The sequence below is a fragment of the Apodemus sylvaticus genome, chromosome 1, assembly GCF_947179515.1.
Source record: "Apodemus sylvaticus chromosome 1, mApoSyl1.1, whole genome shotgun sequence".
NCBI classification, from domain to species: domain Eukaryota; kingdom Metazoa; phylum Chordata; class Mammalia; order Rodentia; family Muridae; genus Apodemus; species Apodemus sylvaticus.
The window spans coordinates 113625613-113647468 of NC_067472.1; the positions used below are offsets into that span (position 1 = coordinate 113625613).

General features: G+C 41.2%; 1 protein-coding gene across 4 annotated transcripts in view; it reads left to right on the forward strand.

The window, feature by feature from the left end:
• The first annotated feature begins 5418 nt into the window (after nt 1-5418).
• Nucleotides 5419-21856, forward strand: part of Ankrd42 (ankyrin repeat domain 42) — a 42391-nt gene continuing 25953 nt past the window's right edge. For 3 of the 4 annotated variants that reach the window (XM_052158622.1, XM_052158630.1, XM_052158651.1), the window contains exons 1-5: nt 5419-6411; nt 9823-9986; nt 15070-15177; nt 16994-17113; nt 20813-20948. In XM_052158622.1, the coding sequence (XP_052014582.1) occupies nt 6354-6411; nt 9823-9986; nt 15070-15177; nt 16994-17113; nt 20813-20948 (586 nt within the window). In that variant the 5' untranslated portion in view covers nt 5419-6353. The other variant, XM_052158641.1, reaches the window with a different exon arrangement.

A 21856-nucleotide genomic window follows, 5' to 3' on the forward strand; every position in this document is an offset into this window, starting at 1 on the left:
TTAATCTGAAACACACACCACACACACACACACACACATAACACCTCAATTTCTATTTACAGTTCCAGGGTATCCTTCTTGCCTCCCAGGGCATCAGGTACACACAAAGTAAATTTTCATGTAAGACCAAACTCCCATATACATTAAAAACCCAAACCTTAATAGTTTCCATTCAGCACCAAATTATAAATGCATCACAGGACAGTACAACTGATGGCATACATGGACACTGCCATGGAATTGTACCATCCAATAATGTCGGCCACATTTTCTGCTGCACACTGTTTATCTTGCAAGACCACTGATAGCTACTACCAAATACTTAGAAGGGTCCCAAGATAAAAAAAAAAATACAGGTAGGCAGGAAGAATTACCAATAGGAGAAAATGTTGGTAGGTAAAGTCACAAAAGTATGGCAAGATTACATGGGCCAGACATCATGCATTAATCTTAGTACTTGGGAGGCAAAGCCTGCAGGATCTCATATGAATTCAAGGCCAATAAAGGCCAGTGGGATCCTGTCTCAAAATACAAAACTGTACATGGATATAATATGGGTAGCTATGCTAGGTACAAGTGACTGTGCTGAAAGGAAGTAGGAAGACACATAAGAGCTATTACTGAAATTAAACCTAGCTGACATGGGTTTAAGTCAAAGGAAAGAAGGATAAAAGGCTTTACTGCTGAAATATACAAGTATAGTATTGTTCCTAGGGTGACTAATAGTATTTGTTTCAGACGGACATGTTTCTAATTCCCATTTTCTTATAAGAGGCCAAATGTGAGATAGTGACCCAGATTTCCAAATTTAGCTCAGCCTTAGAATCACTGTATAGTGGGTCTTGTACAAGGTCAACTAGTAAAAACCTCCAAGTTCTTTTTACATGCTAATCATCAGCTCCCAAAGATGGAAAATGCTTTAGAACTGTACTACGAAGTACCACAATCAAAACTAAAGTCTTATAAGATAGAACATATTCTGAACCAAAAGTTAAAAGTTTTGGGAGCTGAAGAAATGGTTAGCAGTTAAGAACACTCTGATGTTCTTGCAAAAACCTGGTTTCATAGCCCAGCACCCTCAATGTGTGGATCACAAGTTCTTTTGGCCTCTGCAGCCACTAGGCAGACATGTGATGTATATATATATATGAGGCACTCACACACAAAATCCTTTAAAAAAAGTTGAAAAATTTGAAGCCACATATAAAGTGGGTTATAGGTTGATTATACAATGTAGGTTTTTTTTTTTTAATGTAAAGCTTCTGAACTTAGTTCTAGAAAACAGAGGGATCACATTAAATTCTGTTGTGAATGAACATGTATTGTGTGAATGGTTTAAAGAGAATTACATTCTACTTAATTTCTTTCACTATGTGGCTGGCATACTGTCAAAGTATATTAAAAGGTTAATAAAAATTATTTAGGAAATTATAATAAGGCATCTATGCCTTCAAAGAGGAGATAAACTGACCAGGTGTGGTGTAATCCCAGTCCTCCTAAGACGAAGGCAGGGAAGTTCACAAGTTAAGGTTGGGTTAGGGTACATAGATTTGATCTCAGTGTCTTGGGACTGAACAGTGGTAGAACATTTCTTATGTATAAGGCCCTGGGTTTGAGCTACAAAATGAGAAAATGGGTAGGCAGAGAGATGATCCAGCGGGTAAAGCTACTGACTGCCAAGTCTTTATGAGCTGGGTTTAATACCAAAGAACCACATGGTGTTAAGAACTTCCTGAAGTCATTCTCTGACTTCACATGAGCACTGCAACATGTGATTCTCTCCTCCATTCACATAATGTAAAATTAAGGAAAAACCAGTGCCTTCAATTCATATGATGGTAGTTTTCTGTAATTCAAAATAGTATCAATTTCTTGAGGTAACATTTTTCAGCAAAGGAATAAACCAAGAGCCAAAAATTACCCATACGATGTCAAGGTAAAGATGGCATCAGAGGGAGAGGCATTGTCTTTGAGGAGTGCATGGGCAGAAAAGGGTGCAATGGCATGGTCCTAGCTACTTGGGAGACTGAGATAGGAAATCACTTGAGCCCAGAAGTTTGGGCAAAATAGTGAGACTCTTATTTTGAAAGTAAACAAGTTTATGGAGCACATGAGGACAAAGGAATCGAAATGGTTGTCAAAACTTATTTTGCCCTGAGCTGAGCTGGCCCCACTCCCTCTAGAATCATGCCTAGAGTGGACTTGTGGGAGATTAGCTTGTATTCTCTCCCTTTAGAAAAACAGGTGGAAGAAATGGCTCAGCAGTTAAGAGCACTAGGGGGTTTTTGAGAACTCTGGTTTGAATCCCAGCACCAGAATGGCAGCTCACAACTGTACTCTAGACCCCAAAGGTTCAATTGTTTCCTCTAGCCTCTGGAGGGCACCAGGTACAAATGCACAGACCAAAAAATTCCATATTAAACAAACCAGGTGTGGACAACTCACCATTCCTAATTATAGGTTCCTACCTGAAAACAATTCCTATTCTCTGGAATGTTGACATGACTACTCCAGTACAAACTCATCATTCTTCAATTGAGAATCTGCTTTTACCGTCAACTTACCTTGAAATTGTATGCAATCCAATTTTTTATCTTGATTGTTTTATTAGAACTGTTGTATCAGTAACATTGCCAAAACCATTGTGCTTTTTCTTAGCTTCTTACTCATGGACCATTACTTTCAAAACTATCTTCTGTTTTACACGATAGCGCATGTTTTTATTTACTGCTATAATCTTTATACTAAAATTCTCAATTTTAAGTCTCCCTCCATATCTTTTTATTTTGTGCTTTATAATATAATCAATTTGGTATAGGTTATTTCCAAACTTGAAATCCTTTTAAGAGCATTTTTAAAAAGTGAGTACATGCATTTTCTGTTTTTCTCAATTGCTTATGCATTATAACCATATGAATGCCTATAGATTGCATTTCTACCACAACTTTTTTTACATTTTTCATTCTTTTAATAAAAAGTCCTTACTTTTAGTGTGTGTGTACCTCATTTGAGAATGGGTGCAGATATGCCACATATGTGCCAAGGTCAGCGGACAATTTGCAGTAACCAGCTCACTCCCACTGTTATGTGGGTTTTCAGGTCATCAATCTCTTTTCACAGTGAGCCATCTTTTCTCATCCTGTACACTATCTTATAAATAAAGTAGTAAAACCTAGCCATTCTTTTATGAACACATTTACTCTTACTGTAAAGTGTTACAATGGCTAATGTATCTGAGCAAGGTATGTAGAAGACTTTATATAGTTACTGGTTCATAGGTAATGAATTTTAAATTCATTAAAATTTTGAATTATGGCTATGTTAGTTTAATATCTAGCAAGCTTTCTGTCCTGCCTTTTCTCTGGTAGTATTTCTCAAGGATAGATTTCTTTGAGATATTCTTTTGTGATTTTATAGTTCTTGTTCCAGTTTTGGGGTATATTTTCCTAGCTTATTCAAGCCAATTTTCCAAATTAGTGTAGGCTATGCAAAAGAATTAGTTTTTGACGTTTTTAAAGACCTGCATATAACACATTTCCCTTGTTTCTAATACTCCATTCTTTCCTTTTCTTTCTCAGATTTGCTGTGTCCACTGTGTGGGCTTATCTATTTGATATAGCATGACCCAGAAGTAGTGCCTTTATATTTGAAGTAGCTATAAACACTGTGTTATCTGGAGTTGCACATAGTAGGTTCCAGATCCCCAACTCCTACTAATGTCATCCTGATCAAATGTGAACTGTTCTTCATCTGTAAGAAATAAATACAATATAGATTAGTTTTGAAATTACTTGCAAATCAGTTATGATAGGCACTGGTTCACATATGTAATTCAGTAAATACGTGTCCCACAAAAGGTCTCAGTCACCCTAATTCTAAAAAGAAAAAAAAAATCATCAAACTGGAATGACTGACTAATCCCATATCCCTTTCAAACAGTAAGAAAACAAACAAAAACCCCCCAAAACAAAAAGACCCCATTGTCTTCTGTGTGTTAGTTCACTAATCTGGTGATCAGATCAATCAATCTATTAACTCTACGACAGAATAGCTACTGAGCAGCTCCTCCCATGAAGTAAATATTCTAATTTTGGAAACCAATGCTGAAGACAGAATGCTTACTGCCCAGAAGTTTCACCTCCTTATGAGAGGGTGAGAACCAAGATGACTATAATGTGTGATGTGATCCAATAAAAGCCAGGGGATATCACGTTTTGAGGAGGGGAATGTGCAAAAAGAAAAAAAAAAGATGTAGTAGGAATTGTCACGCAAACACCGCGTATCCCCAAACAAACAACTTTGATGTTTTTTTTAAAATACACAGAATGAAAACAAATACTGTCAACAAAGTTTTAGTGATAGAAAACTCATACAAAGCACTGAATACAAGCGCCAGTTACTACTTAAAAGGTTATGTTTAAAAAAAGATCAATTTACCTCGAGAGAAGGTAAATTGTTAGGAATTTTCCACATTTGTGTAGAGAACATAAATGGAGAAGACAGAGTACTTTCTTTAGGGCAAGCTACATATTTAAAGGCAGAGAAATGAAAAAGATTGCTTTCCCCCAACTCAATTACTCCTGAAGGGAGAAATCGAGGTGGCAATACAAGCATGCAAAACAACAACACAAAACCCACCTCAGAAGTACAAGCAATATGGATGATGCTTACCAGTTTTTCTATGCTCGGCGGTTAGCACAAAACTCCATGCTTATATTCGCAAAAATAAAGTGGAAGAATACATTTTGAGCAATGTTGGAAAGAAAGGTTTAAGTTCAGTTAGTAATAATGTTACAGTGAAAGAAATGTTGCATTTAAAGTAGGAGTACTGGAGTGTCCTTTGGCTAACGTCTGCTGTTTTTAGAACTTACCCACTGTTTTGTCTTAGCAAACTAGTGGTATCTTGAGTGTCAACCTGAGGATGATACCTATCAAGCTAATATCCACGAGCCCGACATTAAGCACACAACACTGACAGGGACTGCACCTGCTACCGCCCCCTATAGGGATTTTTCTATGTTTGCGAAGCCATGGGGGTCAAAATAGATTTTTTTTTTTCCAAACCAGCATTGAAATAGTACACCAGGCTTGCCAAGGACGAAACGGCCCCTGAGGCGCGGCACACAGGTCAGTTCCGCGAACCGCAATCCTGGAACCTCCATTTGGGGCGATACCCACGACAGGGCGTTCCAGAAAAAAGCCTCGGCAGGCTCTAGTGAGACTGAGCAAACAAAACAAAATAAAACAAAGAAAAAAATAAAAACCCACCGAAAAACCACTCGGTACCAGAGTCGCGCGGCTTTCCACAGGCGAAGCCCCGAAAAAGGTGAAAGGAAGGAAGAAGGAAGTGACGTATGCATAAAGGATACGGAAGTGACCGCACGCCGGAAGTGTACTCGTTTCCAAGGTGACGACCACGCCGCCACGCCCTCCAGGCTGCGGGAATTGAGACGCTGGAAAACGACTGTGAGGAGAGCGTTCCTGCCGACGGCGGTCGCCGTCACAGCCACCCGTGCGCCCAGGAGACCGGAGACTGCGGCCTCCGCGCCAGCCGCCGCGTATGTGCGATCCGCGGCCGGTACGGCTGCCTCCGCTCCGGGTCTCGGGAGAAGGTCGTGGGAGAGCAGGCATTCTGTTGCCACAACCCCAGAGAAAGAAACCTAGAAGGAGGGGACCGCCTCACCACGATCTGTTCGGCAAGAGTAGGTGAGGACGGCGGCTTTTCCCGAAGGGACTCGAGAAGACCCAGTAAAGACCAAGGGCAGCACCGCTGCGTCTCTCTGGAGAGAATTAGGGAACAGGATGGCCACCGGCAGAGCAGTCCATGGGTGGCTGTGAGGGGCGACCGCAGCCAACGCAGTGACGACGTGAGCCTCCGTGAAGTCGCTGGCTCGCATCCCTGCGACTCCAGAGCAGCCGTCAGGGAAGACGCCTGGGTAGACGTCCCTGAAACCCCAGGGCCCCGAACCCGTGACTCCAGGAACCAAGGCAGTGACGACCGCAGCGGTTCTTGGGAAGGAGCAAGCGTCGATGGCAGCCACTGCCTCAGTAGTTCTTGGGAAGGAGTAAGTGATGACAGGGGCTACGAGGCCAGAGACTCCTCTAGGGTGAGCATCAGTGAAGACTCCAGCCGCCATCTCCGTAGTAGCTTCTGGGAGAGAGAAAGCGAAGAAGATTCCCGCTTTAGGGGCTCTTGGGAGAGAAGGGAGGATCGTGGGCCCCGCGCCAGCGACGAGGAGTCCAGTTCTTGCAGCAGTGGTCCATGCGTGGGAGCAAGTGAAGACCAGCTCGGCAGCAGGGACCCAGGCACCACTCCTCCTCAGAGTCCAAGTCCAAGGACAAAGGACCACACCATGCCTGGTGTGGCTAATCCAGGCCCCTCCAAGTCCTGTAGGGAGACTGCAGACTCAAGTGAGACACAGTCTTTTTGCTGTCGTCCCTTGTTTAGCCCACAACACTTTTCCTACTTAAAGGCTGTCCTCCTGAGGCTGGTCTTTTCGTTTTATTATCATGTCTTTTCCTCCTTTATTTCCACTGATTCCAAACACTTCTCACCTGTTCCTGTGTTCCCTTCTTTGAGCTTCCCTCTTGTACATCATTTGTCAGACTTCATTTGTTAAGTATTATGAACCTTTGTACATTCTTTTCTGTGGCATTTGACACTGGAGATGACAAATGAGAGCCATCTAAATTTTTCATTTTCATTCTTTCAGAGCTCCCTTTGCTGGCTTACTCTGTTTCTTCATCTTTTTCTTTTTCCTCCTCCTTTTTCTGAGCGTATTGTGTGACAAAACTTTTCCTGAGGAGACCCAGATAGGAATCCCACTCACCCCAAATAAGCATCCCAACAGACCAAAGTACTGGGTAGCACCAGTCTGACTTGGTGAACCAATGAGTTTTATTGGGGTCACTTGGTGCAATATGGTTGAGGGGTTACTTACCGGAGCACAGATGACTCAGACAGCTACATCACCAACACAAGCCCCCAGCATGGGTGACAACTCTGAAAAGCTGGGAAACCTGGAGAGCACCGACTAGCCAGCTGGCAGGCAGCTCAACATGTTGGAAACTGTCTTTTCTAGGTGGCTCAGTTGGTCTAAACGTCTTCCATGCAGCTGGTCTCAGAGACTCTTTGCAGCTTTTTCACTCAGAAACTTTTTTTTTTTCACTTGTCATTGGCAAAGAGGGAAAGGAAAGAATGTAAGAGCTGAAGAAAGGGTAAAGTGTTGTGTAACAGTTCTGTCCCAGGATTAAAGGAGTCCGTCCTGCAGGAAATGCTTTAAGCAGGCAGGTAAACCATTTAAAATAGCTTTAAGAAGTCCCTGGAACTGATCAGATTCACTAGGCCCCTCCCCGCCAGGGTAAACAAAAGTTGAGAGTCGGTCGCAGATAAAAGGAAGCTGAGCTGCAAAGAATATTCTTAAGACAGGCTGAGCTGCTGACCTGTGGGTATCTTCTACTGCTTTTACTGTCTTTGCCTCACATAGTTCCAAGTTCAAGAATCCCAAGAAGGGCTTTTTGAGAGTGGCTCTAACTTGTATTCCCTTTCCTTCTTTTTCCTTAAGATTTTGAGCTCTAAGCTTTTAAGAAGCATCAAGCCAACACACCTCCACCTCATTCTCTTGTTTATTTATTTTACTTGCCAAACCAGATACTAACATGGAGAATGCTAGCCACATACCCCTTTCTTGTTGCAATTGCTCTTTTATAGAAACAAGTTCCTACTTGGCTGACACCCAAGATGCATTTCTAACTACACACAGCAGAGCCCAGTAATCTCTGCTGTGCTTGCTGACAATCTTGACCTTTGTGTTTTAGTCTCAAAGACTTGCAGAATTTCCTGTAAACTTGTAACTGTTTTTAGAGCATTTCCATGTCCCTCATAAAGCAGGCTTGGCAACCCATACTGCATAGACAAAGGCCAAAGTCCTGAGATTCCTCTCACATGACACTGCTAATGATGGCTCAGCCTTAGTTGCATGTCTCAGTACCATAGCAAGAACCATGTAACTGCTACATACTCCATACAGGAAAGAATAACTCTGTTGGAATTCCTCCCCAGATGCTCACCCTTCAGACTTCTTAACCCTAGTTGCGTGCCATGGTACCCATAGCCAGAACGGTGCCCTTACTCTTCCCCACTTCATCGTTGGTTTTCTTGTGTCCCTTTGCATCTTGGCTTCCTTTTTCTCTAAGAGGGTCTTCTCTGCATGTTGGATTGTGATTGGGACAGGTAAGCTGAAATAAATTGTTTCCTGCCCAAACTGCTTTTGCTTATGGTGTTTCTTCACCTAACCATGACACAGCCTGGGCAAGTCATTCGAATTACCACTTCTAGCTTCTAGCAGTTTCTGACTTTCAGCAGTATTTGTAAACTGAACTCATCTATGTTTCTCTTGTCTCTCTAGATTTAGGATGTCAGTTTGACCTGAGACTTTAGTTGCCTGGTAGGACCAAGAAAAGTTAATGTCTTTCTTTTCTTCCTCGTTTCCCTCTCCCTCTCTTCTTTCTCCTTCTCCTCCACCTTCTTCCACTTTCTTATTTCATTTTATATATATGAATGTTTTCCCTGCATGTATGTAAATGAATCACATGCACACTTGGTGCCCATGAAAGCCAGAGGATGCCCTGGAACTGGAATTACTGACGACTGTGAGCCACCATATGGGTGCTGGGATCTGAACCTTGGTCCTCTGGAAGAGCAGCCAGTGCTCCTAACCACTGAACCATCTCTCTAGCCCCTTCTTTCCTTTCCTTTCCTCCTCTCCCCTCCCCTCTCCCCTCCCCCCTCCTCTCCCCTCCCCTCTCCTCTTCCCTCCCCTCCCCTCCCCTCCCCTTTTCCCTCCCCTCCCCTCCCCTCTCCTCTCTTCCCTCCCTTCCTCTCCCCTCCCCTCTTCCCTCCCCTCCCCTCCCTTCTCTTCCCTCCCCTCCTCTTCCCTCCCCTCCCCTCCCTTCTCTTCCCTCCCCTCCCCTCTCTTCCCTCCCCTCCTCTCCCCTCCCCTCTTCCCTCCCCTCTTCCCTCCCCTCCCCTCCCTTCTCTTCCCTCCCCTCCCCTCTCTTCCCTCCCCTCCTCTCCCCTCCCCTCTTCCCTCCCCTCCCCTCCCTTCCCTCCCCTCCTCTCCCCTCCCATCTTCCCTCCCCTTCCCTCCCCTCCCCTCTTCCCTCCTCTCCCCTCCCCTCTTCCCTCCCCTCCCCTCCCTTCTCTTCCCTCCCCTCCCCTCCCCTCTTCCCTCCCCTCCCCTCTCTTCCCTCCCCTCCTCTCCCCTCCCCTCTTCCCTCCCCTCCCCTCCCTTCTCTTCCCTCCCCTCCTCTCCCCTCCCATCTTCCCTCCCCTTCCCTCCCCTCCCCTTCCCTCCCCTCCCCTTTCCTCCCCTCCCCTTTCCTCTCTTCCCTCCCCTCCTCTCCCCTCCCCTCTTCCCTCCCCTTCCCTCCCCTCCCCTTTCCTCTCTTCCCTCCCCTCCTCTCCCCTCCCCTCCCCTCTTCCCTCCCCTTTCCTCCCCTCCCCTTTCCTCTCTTCCCTACCCTCCCCTTTCCTCTCTTCCCCTCCCGCTTCCCTCCCCTCCCTTTCAGTGCTGTATGTTTTATATTAGTTATTGTCTTTCCCTAGGCCCAAACTGTCTTATCTATCTTCAATGTACATAAATGTAAACTTTTCTCTGTTTACAAGTATGTTTGTGTGATTTGTTCTTTGTTTTAAACTACTCTAAATTTTGTAGTAACTTATTCAGAAAGCTAAAGTGATGTGCTTTTTCTGGTTCATTGCTGTAGTCCTTTGTTTTTATAGTTCTGTAATATAGTTGAAGAAATTTGACTTTTCAATAGGTTCCAGGAAGAAGGTGCATTTTAGTAGCATACATGACGCAGTGCGGGCTGGAGACGTCAAGCAGCTCTCAGACATAGTGGAACGTGGAACCAACCTTAATGAAGTGGATCCTCTCCATAATTTTACTCCCTTGCATTGGGCAGCACATTCTGGAAGTTTAGAGGTAAGAATCTATAACTATTAAGCTAAATAAGTATGAATGTTTTCCATTCATACTTAAATAAGACTTCATGCTTGGCACTCAAAATAATCTTTTCTATTTGATTTTTTTGTTTTTTTGTTTGTTTGTTTTGTTTTGTTTTGTTTTTTTGAGACAGGGTTTCTCTGTGTAGCCCTGGCTGTCCCTGGAACTCACTCTGTAGACCAGGCTAGCCTCGAACTCAGAAATCTGCCAGCCTCTGCCTCCCAAGCACTGAGATTACAGGCATGTGCCAGCACTTTTATTTGAGTGCTCTTTAGTAGGGCTCTCTAGCAAATTATCCCAAAGCTTAGTGTTGTAGAGTGACTGCTTTCAGTGCTTATGAGTGAGCTAAGAAATTGAATTGGAGGGACAGTTTGTCTTTGCTGCTTAGTGTCTGAGCAGAAGATTCAAAGACTGGGGCCATAGCTCAGTGGTAGAGCACCTACCTGGTGTATTATGGGAACCTAAATTCACTATCCAGTATTGAACAAAAGTAGTGTGCTGAGGCCAGACTCAACTGAAGCCCCGCTGACTCAGGTATCTGGTGGTTGATGTTGAGTACTTTATTTCCAGATAGATGCTCTGGTAAGTTGTCCCTGCTGTGGGTTAGTTTGTGCTTCTTCACAGTTTGGTGACTAGGTTCTAAAGACAAGCAGAGAAGCTAATTTTTTTTAGACTCACTTAGTTTTAAGCAGTTATTGCACATTGTTACATAATTCTTTTGACTGATATTGTATAGATAGCACTTTCTATGTGTACCATTCTCCACAGGTTTCATTTGTTCAACAATATGCTTTTGAGTTTAAACCATGTAGTTTTATATATGTACTATAGTCCATTATTTCAGGGTTAGTCTTAGTTTATTCTTAGGGCAATAGAATTTTCCATAGTACTTGGTTGGTTTCAATTTTCCATTTGTATAAACAGTGCTTAGTGAATATACTATACAGGTCTTATTCTTGGGGATGAAGGGCAACTGGAATTTCCTGTTTCAAAGTTGTATGCTTACATTCTTATCTTTACTTTGCCTATACATTATAGTAGGTTTAGTCACAAAACTCTCTTATCTACTCCTAACAAATATATACCTACTTTTTTCTGTGAACATGCCTGTACAATTTGTTGTTTTTCTCTACTCTGCTTCATGCAAACAGGTCTGGGTCAGCATCTCCCTGTGTCAGTGTGGCCTCAGTTGACGTGGCCAGGCATTTTGACTTTGATGTGTCAGTTGATCCATCTTGTAAGGGAGAAATATCCCTTGTCATCCTCTGTGAGCTTGTAACTGTGGGTGGGCGGTATTCTCCATTTCCTTCTGTATCAAAAATCTACATTCCAGCAGATTTTTCATGTTTCATGTTTGAGTTATTGCTAGTTCATTGAAAGTGGAATTTTATCTCTCTTTCTTACTTCTTTCCTTCTTTCCTTCTTTCTACTTTTCAGCTGATTTTAGGAAGAAGCAACAAAACGAAACAAAATGAAAACAACAAAACAAACAACAACAAAACAAATAACAACAAAACAAACAACAATAACCAACACCCCCCCCCCACACACACACACAACCTGACTTTATTCTGCCATATTCAAACCGGATACCTTGCAGATTTCTTCTTTTCTGGTATCCATTCAGCTTCATGGTTACCTTCACTTAAAGTTTAAGAAAAATTATTTTATTTACTTATATTTTAGATAGGGGCTCACTATGTTGCCCTGGCTTGCCTAGAACTCCCTTTGTAGATCAAGCTGGCCTCAGACTCAGAGATCTACCCTCTTATACCTCCTAAGTGGTGGGATTAAAGTCATGACTTTAGACTTTTTCTGATGTTGGCTTTCCCAGGATGTGATCTACTGAGGCTGGAGACCTGGGCCTACTGTTATTGTTGTTGTTTTGGTTCACTTTCAAAAATCGTCCTTCTGGTAGAAAAATTATACTATATAATCAAGTAGAACTGTTTGTTCTATGAAGCTAAGGGTATGGATTGCTATAGTCCCAGGCTAAGAGCAGAAGCTCTACCCTCTTCCAACTGAGATCCAGTAGATTTTCTTTGTTTCTTATAAGAAATTGCTTTTATTTATGTATTTGTATGTCTGTGATAATGTGCATGTGTGAAGGTGCCTGAGAAGACCAGGAGTCAGATTTCCTGGAGCTAGAATCAGAAGCAGTTGTGAACCACTTAGCATGGGAGCTGAGACATGAACTCAGGTCCTCTGGAAGAGCAGCCACTGGTCTTAACTGTTGAGCTATCTCTCCTTAAACAATTTATTACTTTTTATTTTTTTTAAAGAGATTGCATTATAGCACAGGCTGACCTTGGAGTCCTGTGGAGCAGATCTTTCACCTGTACTCTTCCTGCTTCCATTCGGTAAATGTTAGGATTCTAGTTGTGCAGCCACGCCTGTTATGTACATCCCTTGGGATCTAACTCAGGACACTGAGTATCCTAGGCAACTCCATCAACTGAGCTACATCCCCAGATAAGATTCAGTAGAGTTTCTTAAATATATGCTTTACATCTTGTTGTATGCCTTTGGTCAGTTTTCCGACTTATAAAGGTCAATTTTGACAGCATTATTAATTTTACTATTGATTATGTAAAGCTCTTGCCCAGTTCTTCTGAAGCCCTGTAACATTTTCTACCTTTTTTTTTTTTTTTTTAACATGGTTGGTCTCAGTGTATCTGTTCACTATACTCTCAATTTTGCTTTAGGCTCCTGATCAGCTGGGACCTTAATCACATGCTATGAACCTACTATTTAATTTGCATTTTAAAAATTAATTTAAAATACTTTACATGTATGGAAGTTTTGGTTGCATGTATGTCTGTCTCATCATGTATGTACCTAGTACTTTCAGAGGCCAGAAGAAGGTGTCAAATCCTCTGGCACTGGAGTTACAGACAGTTGTGAGCATCGTGTAGCTACTGGGAATCTAATACCAGATCCCCAGAGCAGCCAATGCTCCTAACTGCTGAGATATTATTTATTTATTGATTGATTGATTGAATGATTTTTTAACAAAGGCAAATATGATTTAATGGAACGCAAATAACATTTTTATTAGTTGTCCCAGTTGGACATTCATGTGAAATGAATGTCAATCTCAACTCATACTAGGTTCCATATAGAATTTATCCAAAATATATTATAACTACATATAAAACTTGTAAGACTTATGTTAAAAACAGGATAAAATCTTTGTAAATCATATACTTGACTGAAAAATCACATCCAGTTTAAATAAGGAACACTTCAGCTGAACAGTAAAAATGTACAAATGGCCAAATGTTAATGTTTCCTTAGAATGTGTTGATTGATGGCACTTGAGCCTTGTGAGTTCAGCATCATTAGCTATTAGAGAAATGCAAATTAAGATTACACTGAGAAGCTACATACGCATAAGAATAGTCAAAACAAGAATAAAACAGTTCCTAAAGTGACAATACCATGGCCAAGAATGTGGAGAACCTGAGACTCTCATGCATTGCTCATAGAAGGTAAAATAAAATAGATACTCTAGCAGCCATTTGAGTACTTTGTTATAATGTAAGATGTACATTATTTCTATGTAATAGCCGCTTTGTAACATAGTTATTCAAAAGAAAAGCTAAGGCAGCACATGAGTGTTTATCATGGCTTCAATTTCCTTGAGCTAAACAATTCTAACACATAATAGTGTCTCCACAAATGTTGAATAAATGAACGACTTGTGGTGGTTAGTGAGGTTGAGCTCTTAAAAAAAAAAATGGGGCCAGCAAGAGGGCTCAGGGAGTAAAGGGGCTTGCCACCAAATCTGACAACTTAAGTTTAGTCCCTGGAACCTACTCGATGATGGCTAGCTGTCACAAGTTGTTCTTTTACTTCCATATGGTGTGTGTGAACTGTGGAGACAAAATAATGAGTAAATACAGTAAAAAGGACTATAAAAAAGAGGGGAGTGCTCGCAGCAGCCATGCTTACTCAAACACTTAAAACATAAGAAAAAATTTTGTTGGTTCTTAATTTTGGTGGCAGACAAGTGATACCTAAATGGTAAATCTTTCAGCAAATTACAGGTTAAGCATGACATGAAAATGAGTCAAAGATAGTTCTTTTAAAAAGAAAGATGCTTCTTAGAGGTAGAACCTGTGAAGTTCAACATTGAAATATAGTAACACCTTATGCAGCACAGGCCTGCAGGTGCAGCAGGAGGGTGAGATTTGGATTGGTTTAAAATCTCTTACGTTTTATTTCACTGGCTGTTTCCTTTTTAAAAATCCCTGTCACATACATTTTAGGGATACTATCACAGTAATAGTATATATTTTGATACAGAAGTTTCTAGATCCATTTGAAGATTTGTGGTAGACATTTGGCATCTAAGTACTAGCTATGTGCTCCTGATTACTGAGAAGGATGAAACAGGGAATCATTTCAATCCAGGAGTTCAAGGCCATCTTGGACAGCACTGCAAGACTGAAACTCTTGAAGAAAAAGAAAAGGATTTATTATATTTTTAATTAGGTATGTTAGTGTGCATGTACATGTGCGCGCGTGCGTGCGTGCGTGCGTGTGTGTGTGTGTGTGTGTGTGTGTGTGTGTGTGTGTGTGTGTGTGCGCGCGCTCCTGTCTCCAGGAAAAGCAAGTACTCTTAACTGCTGAGCTCTCTTTCTAGCTCTAGAGAAGAAAAATGAAAAAGGTGATAGCAGTTCTGTATTGGCAGCTCTCGAGGACACTTGGCTCACACATTGGTCTTGTTTGGCGTGAGCACCATTAGCTAAGCTGCATATTTATTGGAGTAGCATTTATTTCACTCATAGCAAGAAATGCCAGTAATTTAGTATCAAGTAGTGTACCTGGTAGACAAGGAATGTGGCTTCTTGTTTGCTATAGTTCCCATGACTTTTTCTTATTTACACAACAGTGAAGCCAAATGTTGCTTACTATGCCACTGTGTTTGTGCATTTGATTTTCTTACACTGGGTTTACACTAGTCTGTTGTTTCTTATGCTACAATGGGGATCTCATAACAGACTAAATTTAAGAAGTTATAAAAATACAAAAAGTATCTGGTTTATTTTTCTGTTAGTGCCTTCACTGGCTACTCTGGAATGGTGCTGATGCTGCACAGACAACTACAAGGGGATGGACAGCAGCTCACATAGCTGCAATCCGAGGTCAGGATGCCTGCTTGCAGGTAAGGATTTCAGTTACTGGCTTATTTGTTTTTTTTTTTTTTTTTTTCATTCAGTGAGTTAAGTTTTGTCACCATAGCTCTGTTGGGATATTGCCAATATTCTCTTTGATCCAACTCTTGATCCATTTCTATGCTGTAAAGGAGGATTGACTGATAGCAGCATCCACATCAATGATATGTAACTGGCGATTCTTTAATCTCTGAAGTAATTGGGTTGTTTTGGGTAATGTCACATTCATGTCCGGAGTATCTTCTTTGTAGCTTGCTATTGTGGTGCAGATGTTTGTGTTGTGCCAGTGTAAGTGTTAAAATCTTAACTCTCAAAGTGATGGGCATTGACTCGAGAAGGTAGGCAATGAGAGCAGAGAGAAAATACAGTAGTAACTCTAGGGGAAACTGAGTCAAGCGAAGCTTTACCTGGTACACATTGCCATTATTCTATTGCCATCATTCTCCCCAACAGGCATTAGCTCAGGCCACTCCCTGCACCTTGATTTTCATTTTCTGCCCCACAATCATCTCTTCCCTCTTAGAATTTTTGTATTGCTTATTTTGGTACTGTGCTATGTGTTTGCTTCTTATCGATGTCTTCTTTGTGGAGTTGATTATCTATAACTACAAATGCCCTGGTTCCATAGGTTGGTAAGATGATGATTATTATTATCATTATTCATTAGTAGTTACTACTACTACTACTACTACTACTACTGCTACTACTGCTACTACTACTACTACTTCTACTGCTGCTACTACTACTACTACTGCTACTGCTACTACTACTACTATTTTATAACTCTTAAAACACAGTCAGTACTCAGTATACTATTTATGACTCTTATTGACTGGTTAGATCAGACACAGTCATGAAGATTATTTTTTAAAAACCCTTGGTAGGAATTATGACTGAGTAATTCTTTGCTAAAGTACTGGTAAATAAAGGCTGATTAAAAAGGAAATTCTGAGTGAGAAAAGAACTGAGTAGGAAGGAGTTGAGGATGGTTGCATGACACAGCCCCAGGGGTTGTGCTCTTGCTCCTGTCCTCCACACCAAATGGGAAAACATGCCCTAAAAATCATTTGTTAAGGTAGATTTTAATTTTTTAAAACTGTTGTAGGTTCAGCAAAACTGCAGAAGATACATAGATTTGAATTGCCAGTTTGAATTCCCAGCCAGTGAATCTCTGGAGGGGCTACATACTCACCTGACATCAGAGTTCACACTGGGGTTCACTCTTGGTATTGTATTTGAACAAATTAAAATGATGTAGTGCTTGGCTTATTTGTTTATTTTAGTGATAATCTCTTGCTGTATAGCACAGGCTGGGCTAACTTGTGATCCTCCTGCCTCAGGATCCCAAGTTCTAGTATTATAGGCTCTAACATACCTAATGACCACTAATTTCTTTTAGTGCTCAATATTGTCTGAGTGTTTGTTACCATTACCCATTTACTTTGTTTCCAATCCTGATAAATATGAATAAAGCTTATAAATATTCATTTTAGATTCTCATTGGACATGTTTTCAATTTTATTAGGTATTTACCTAAATATTAAGAAGTGTATGATTGTTGGATTATGGTAATAAATCGTATAGTTTATGATCTGTATGGAAATTGGCTTAGTTACTCATTTGGATGAAACCATCTTAGAGCATTGACTTTAGACTCAGCTAGCCAACTAAGGTCCCACAGGCAGTGTTCCAGAAGACTTGAAACCCTTTGTAGGATTACCTAAGGAATGCATCATAGTTTGCCTGTATCTGCATTCATAGCTTACCATGTATTCATGCGCATTTTCCCCATTTCTCTGTCTCTAGGCCCTTATAATCAATGGAGCCAACCTAGCGACTCAAGATGACCGAGGATGCACCCCACTACACCTTGCTGCCACTCACGGACACTCGTTTTCTTTACAAATAATGCTGCGAAGTGGAGTGGTGAGGGACCCCTCTTAGTCAGTCGTAGTGTGTGATCATGCAGATGGATGAGCATTTGGTGCTTTGGTTATCTCTTCCTGACTTTCAGAGTCCTTCCTATGTCTTTGGGGAAGTCATTTTTTTCCTTTAACTTTCCCACCATTAAACAAGGATACAGCAATGGAAACAAATCTCCCCTTGCCTCTTCCCACCATGAACAGTGTAGAAAATATTTCAGAGGTTCTGTGTTTGGCTGCTGGTTCAGAGCTTAACTGGGACGACTCTGGAGCTTTTAAACAAATATCCACCAGGTAATTATGTCTTTATGAATTTGTGAGTATCTGTAGAATGTTTTAAAAAACTCTTTATTTCAGAAACCAGTTTAGGAAGTGATTTATTACTCTAGGATTTAACTGGTTTACTTTGATGTTTATTTTAATTTTAATTTTTAAATTTATTAATCATTTTGTTTATATTTTAAATGTTAGCTCCCTTCCCCGTCTTCCCTCCATTAAACTCCCACCCCATTCCCCTCTCCTTTGCCTCTTAAGAGGGTGCTCCCCCACCCACCCACTCACTCCTGCCTCATCCCTCTAGCATCCCCCTTCTCTGGGGCATCCAGCCTCCATAGGAGCAAGCACCTCCCCTCCCACTGATGAGGTAGGCCTCTGCTACATATGTAGTGGGAACCATGGACTGGTCCATGTATATTCTCTTTGGTTGGTGGTTTAGTCTCTTGCTCCTCTGGAGGGGGGTCCGGTTAGTTGATACTGTTGTTCTTCCTATGGGGTTGCAATACCCTTCAACCTCTTCAGCCCTTCTCCTAACTCTTCCATTGGGGTCCCTGGATTGAGTCCAATGGTTGGCTGCAAGTATCGTATCTGTCTTAAGTCACGTGTTGGCAGAGCCTCTCAGAGGACAGCTATACCAGACTCCTTCAGCCTCTGCTCCATTTTTGTCCCTGCATTTCCTTTAGACAGGGACAATTCTGGGTTAAAATTTTTGAGATGGGTGGGTGGCCCTATCCCTCTAGTAGGGGGTATGTCTGTCTACTGGAGGTTGTCTCTTCAGGTTATATCTCCCTGCTGTTGGGTATTTTGGCTAATATCCCCATTGGGTCCTGGGAGCCTCTCACATCCCTGGCCCCTGGGACTTTCTAGTGATTCCCCAAGTTCCCCACCCCCACTGCCACTTATTTCAACTCCTTCTCCTGGCCCTCTGGATTTCTCTCCTGTCTCTTCCCCTACCTGGTCCTTCCCCCACTTCGTTCCTCCTCCTCTTCTCTACCACCCAGGTCCCTCCTCCCCTCTGCCTCCCATGGTTATTTTGTTCCCCCCTTCAAAGCAGGTTTGAAGTATCCACACTTCAGCCTTCCTTCTTGTTATGCCTGTAAGTCTGTAAGCTGTATCATGGATATTCTGAGCTTTTGGGCTAATATCTACTTATCACTGAGTGCATTTCATGTGTATTCTTTTGTGATTGGGTTACTTCACTTACAGAGTTGACTTTAGCAACTCTGGAGTAAGGTGGAATCTCAGATTTGTTTTGACTTGCATTTCCCTGATGACTAAGGTTGCTGAATATTTCTTTAGGTGCTTCTTGGCCATTCGAGATTCCTCAGTTGAGATTCTTTACCCCATTTAAAGTTGGGTTATTTGGTTTTCTGGAGTCTTCTTGAGTTCTATTTCAGCCCTTTATTGGATGTAGGGTTGGGAAAGATCTCTTTCCAATCTTTAGGTTGCTGTTTTGTCCTATTGACAGTGTCCTTTGCCTTACAGAAGTTTTTTAGTTTTATGAGGTACCATTAGTCAATTGTTGATCTGAGTCTTTGGTGTTCTGTTTAGGAAGTTTTTCCCTGCCAGACAGTGGTGGTGCACACCTTTAATCCCAGCACTTGGTAGGCAGAGGCAGGCGGATTTCTGAATTCGAGGCCAGACTGGTCTACAGAGTGAGTTCCAGGACAGCCAGGGCTATACAGAGAAATCGGTGTGTGTGTGTGTGTGTGTGTGTGTGTGTGTGTGTGTGTATGTGTGTGTGTGTATAGAGTTTTTTCCAGGACAGCCAGGGCTATACAGAGAAATCGGTGTGTGTGTGTGTGTGTAGAGTTTTTCCCTGTGCCAATGTGGTGGCGCACACCTGTAATCCCAGCACTCTGGGAGGCAGAGACAGGTGGATTTCTGAGTTTGAGGCCAGCCTGGTCTACAGAGTGAGTTCCAGGACAGCCAGGGCTATACAGAGAAACCCTGTCTCAAAAAAACCAAATCAAAAAAATCCAAAAAAAGAAAGAAAGAAAATAATGTCTTTTTTCCATTGTATGGTTTTGGCTTCTTTGTCAAAGATCAAGTGACCATAGGTGTGTGGGTTCATTTCTGGGTCTTCAGTTCTATTCCATTGATCTACCTGCCTGCCTTTGTATCAATACCATGTGGTTTTTAATCACTATTGCTCTGTAGTACAGCTTGAGGTCAGGGATGGTTTTAGTTTTATGAGGTCCCATCCAAAAGAACTTTCCCCAGAAGTTCTTTTATTGTTGAAACATTGTTTTCGCTATCCTGGTTTTTTTGTTATTGCAAATGAAGTTGAGAATTGTTCTTTTTAATCTCTGTGAAGAGTTGGGTTGGAATTTTGGAGGAGATTGCATTGAATCTGTAGATTACTTTTGGTAAGATGGCCATTTTTACTACGTTAATCCTATCGATCCATGAGCATGGGCGCTTTCCATCTTCTGAGTTCTTCTTTGATTTCTTCCGAGACTTGAAGTTCTTGTCATATAGATCTTTTACCTGCTTGGTTAGAGTCACACCAAGGTATTTTATATTATTGGTAACTATTGTGAAGGGTGTTGTTTCCCTAATTTCTTTCTCAGCCCATTTATCCTTTCAGTAGAGGAAGGGTACAATTTTTTTTTGAGTTAATTTTATATCTAGCCACTTAATTGAAGCTGTGTATCAGCTATAGCAGTCTGGTGGATTTTTCAGGGTCACTTATATATACTATCATATCATCCTCAAATAGTGATACCTTCACTTCTTCCTTTCTAATTTGTATTCCCTTGATCTCTTTTTGTTGTCTAATAGCTCTGGTTAGAACTTCTACTATTATATTGAATAAATAGAGAATGGGAAGCCTTGTCTAGTCCCTGATTTTCGTGTGATTGAGTCAAGTTTCTCTCCCTTTAATTTGATGGTGGTTGTTGGTTTGCTGTAAATTGCTTTTATTAAGTTAAAGTATATGCTTTGAATTCCTGATCTTTCCAAGACTTTTAACATGAAGGGGTATTGTATTTTTTCCAAGGATTTATCAGCATCTAATGAAATGATCATGTGATTTTTTTCTTTGAGTTTTTGGTTTGGTTTCTCTGTATACCTGACTGTCCTTGAATTCTTTGTAGACCATGTTGATTTTGAACTCAACAGAGGTCCACCTGCCTCTTCCTCTGCCTTCTGAGTGCTGGGATTAAAGGCATACACCAACATGCCCTGATTTAAAAGACTGATTTGTAACTATTCTCTGAAAACTTCATTGTTCATGTGTTCAGATCAATGGGTGCAGCAAAATTTTTACTATATTAAGTATTTGCTGTATAATTTTAAGATTGCTATAAATTTAAGCTTCTAAGCTTCTAATTTTCAATTGCAGAATTGTCTAGATTTACCATTTTCCTTACAAATGGCAGGAAACTGAGTCAATTTTGAAACTGAGTGAATTTTTTCCCTGTAGGACCCCAGCGTGACTGACCAGAGAGAATGGAAACCCGTGCATTATGCAGCTTTTCATGGGCGGCTTGGTTGCTTGCAACTTCTTGTCAAATGGGGATGTGGCATAGAAGATGTGGACTACAATGGAAACCTCCCAGGTATTGAACTAAAGCAAATATTTAGATTTCATTGATGAAATATGTAAATTCTTGATCATATTTAAAATAGCAGATAAGCTGATATGAACTGTTTACTAGCATGCCTGTGTTATATACCCTTCATGAGTTTTTTCTTGAGCTATCTCAGCTATCGAGAAACTGGTTCCTCTTTTTCTTTTGCCTCTGCCCCTTCCTCCTTCCTCAGTATTCTTGTGGGATTCAGTATTCTTGTGTAACAGCTTACACAAGTTAAGCAGGTGCCTGGGCACTGCCCAATATCCCCAGGGTTAGTACTTTTTAAATTTTTTTTTTTTACTTCCTACCTCTTTGACACACAGGCAACTATTTTACTGTTTAGGTATCTATAGGATATGAGCTGGTTTGTTATTACACTTTCTGTTTAATTTGAAATAAACTGGATAGTTGCCACATAGTTTGTAAGTAATTTACCTTTTATATAAAGTGGTAATGAAATGCAAAAGACAGATCATAGTAAGATTGGATTCTTGAAGGCTGGAGAGATAGCTTTGTAAATTAAAATAATTTGCTGACTTTTTTGGGCTCTTCCAGAGGATCTTAGTTTAATTCCCAGGACTCATATTAGTTGGTTTACAACTGCCTGTAACTCTAACTCCAGGGGATCTGATACCCTCTTCTGGACTCTGTGAAGTTACTTGTACTTACTTGTATACACACTCACACACACACACACACACACACACACACACACACACACACACAACGCATGATTAAAAAAAATGAACCTTAAATTATAAAAGGAATTTTATGCACTTCTATGAGGAGAAAATTTAGGCAGATAATATGAGTCTGATCCAGTTACTTTGCTGTTTAGAATATCTCTGGATCCCTGTAGATTCTTGTTTATCTTGGTATTCTGGATGCTGTAC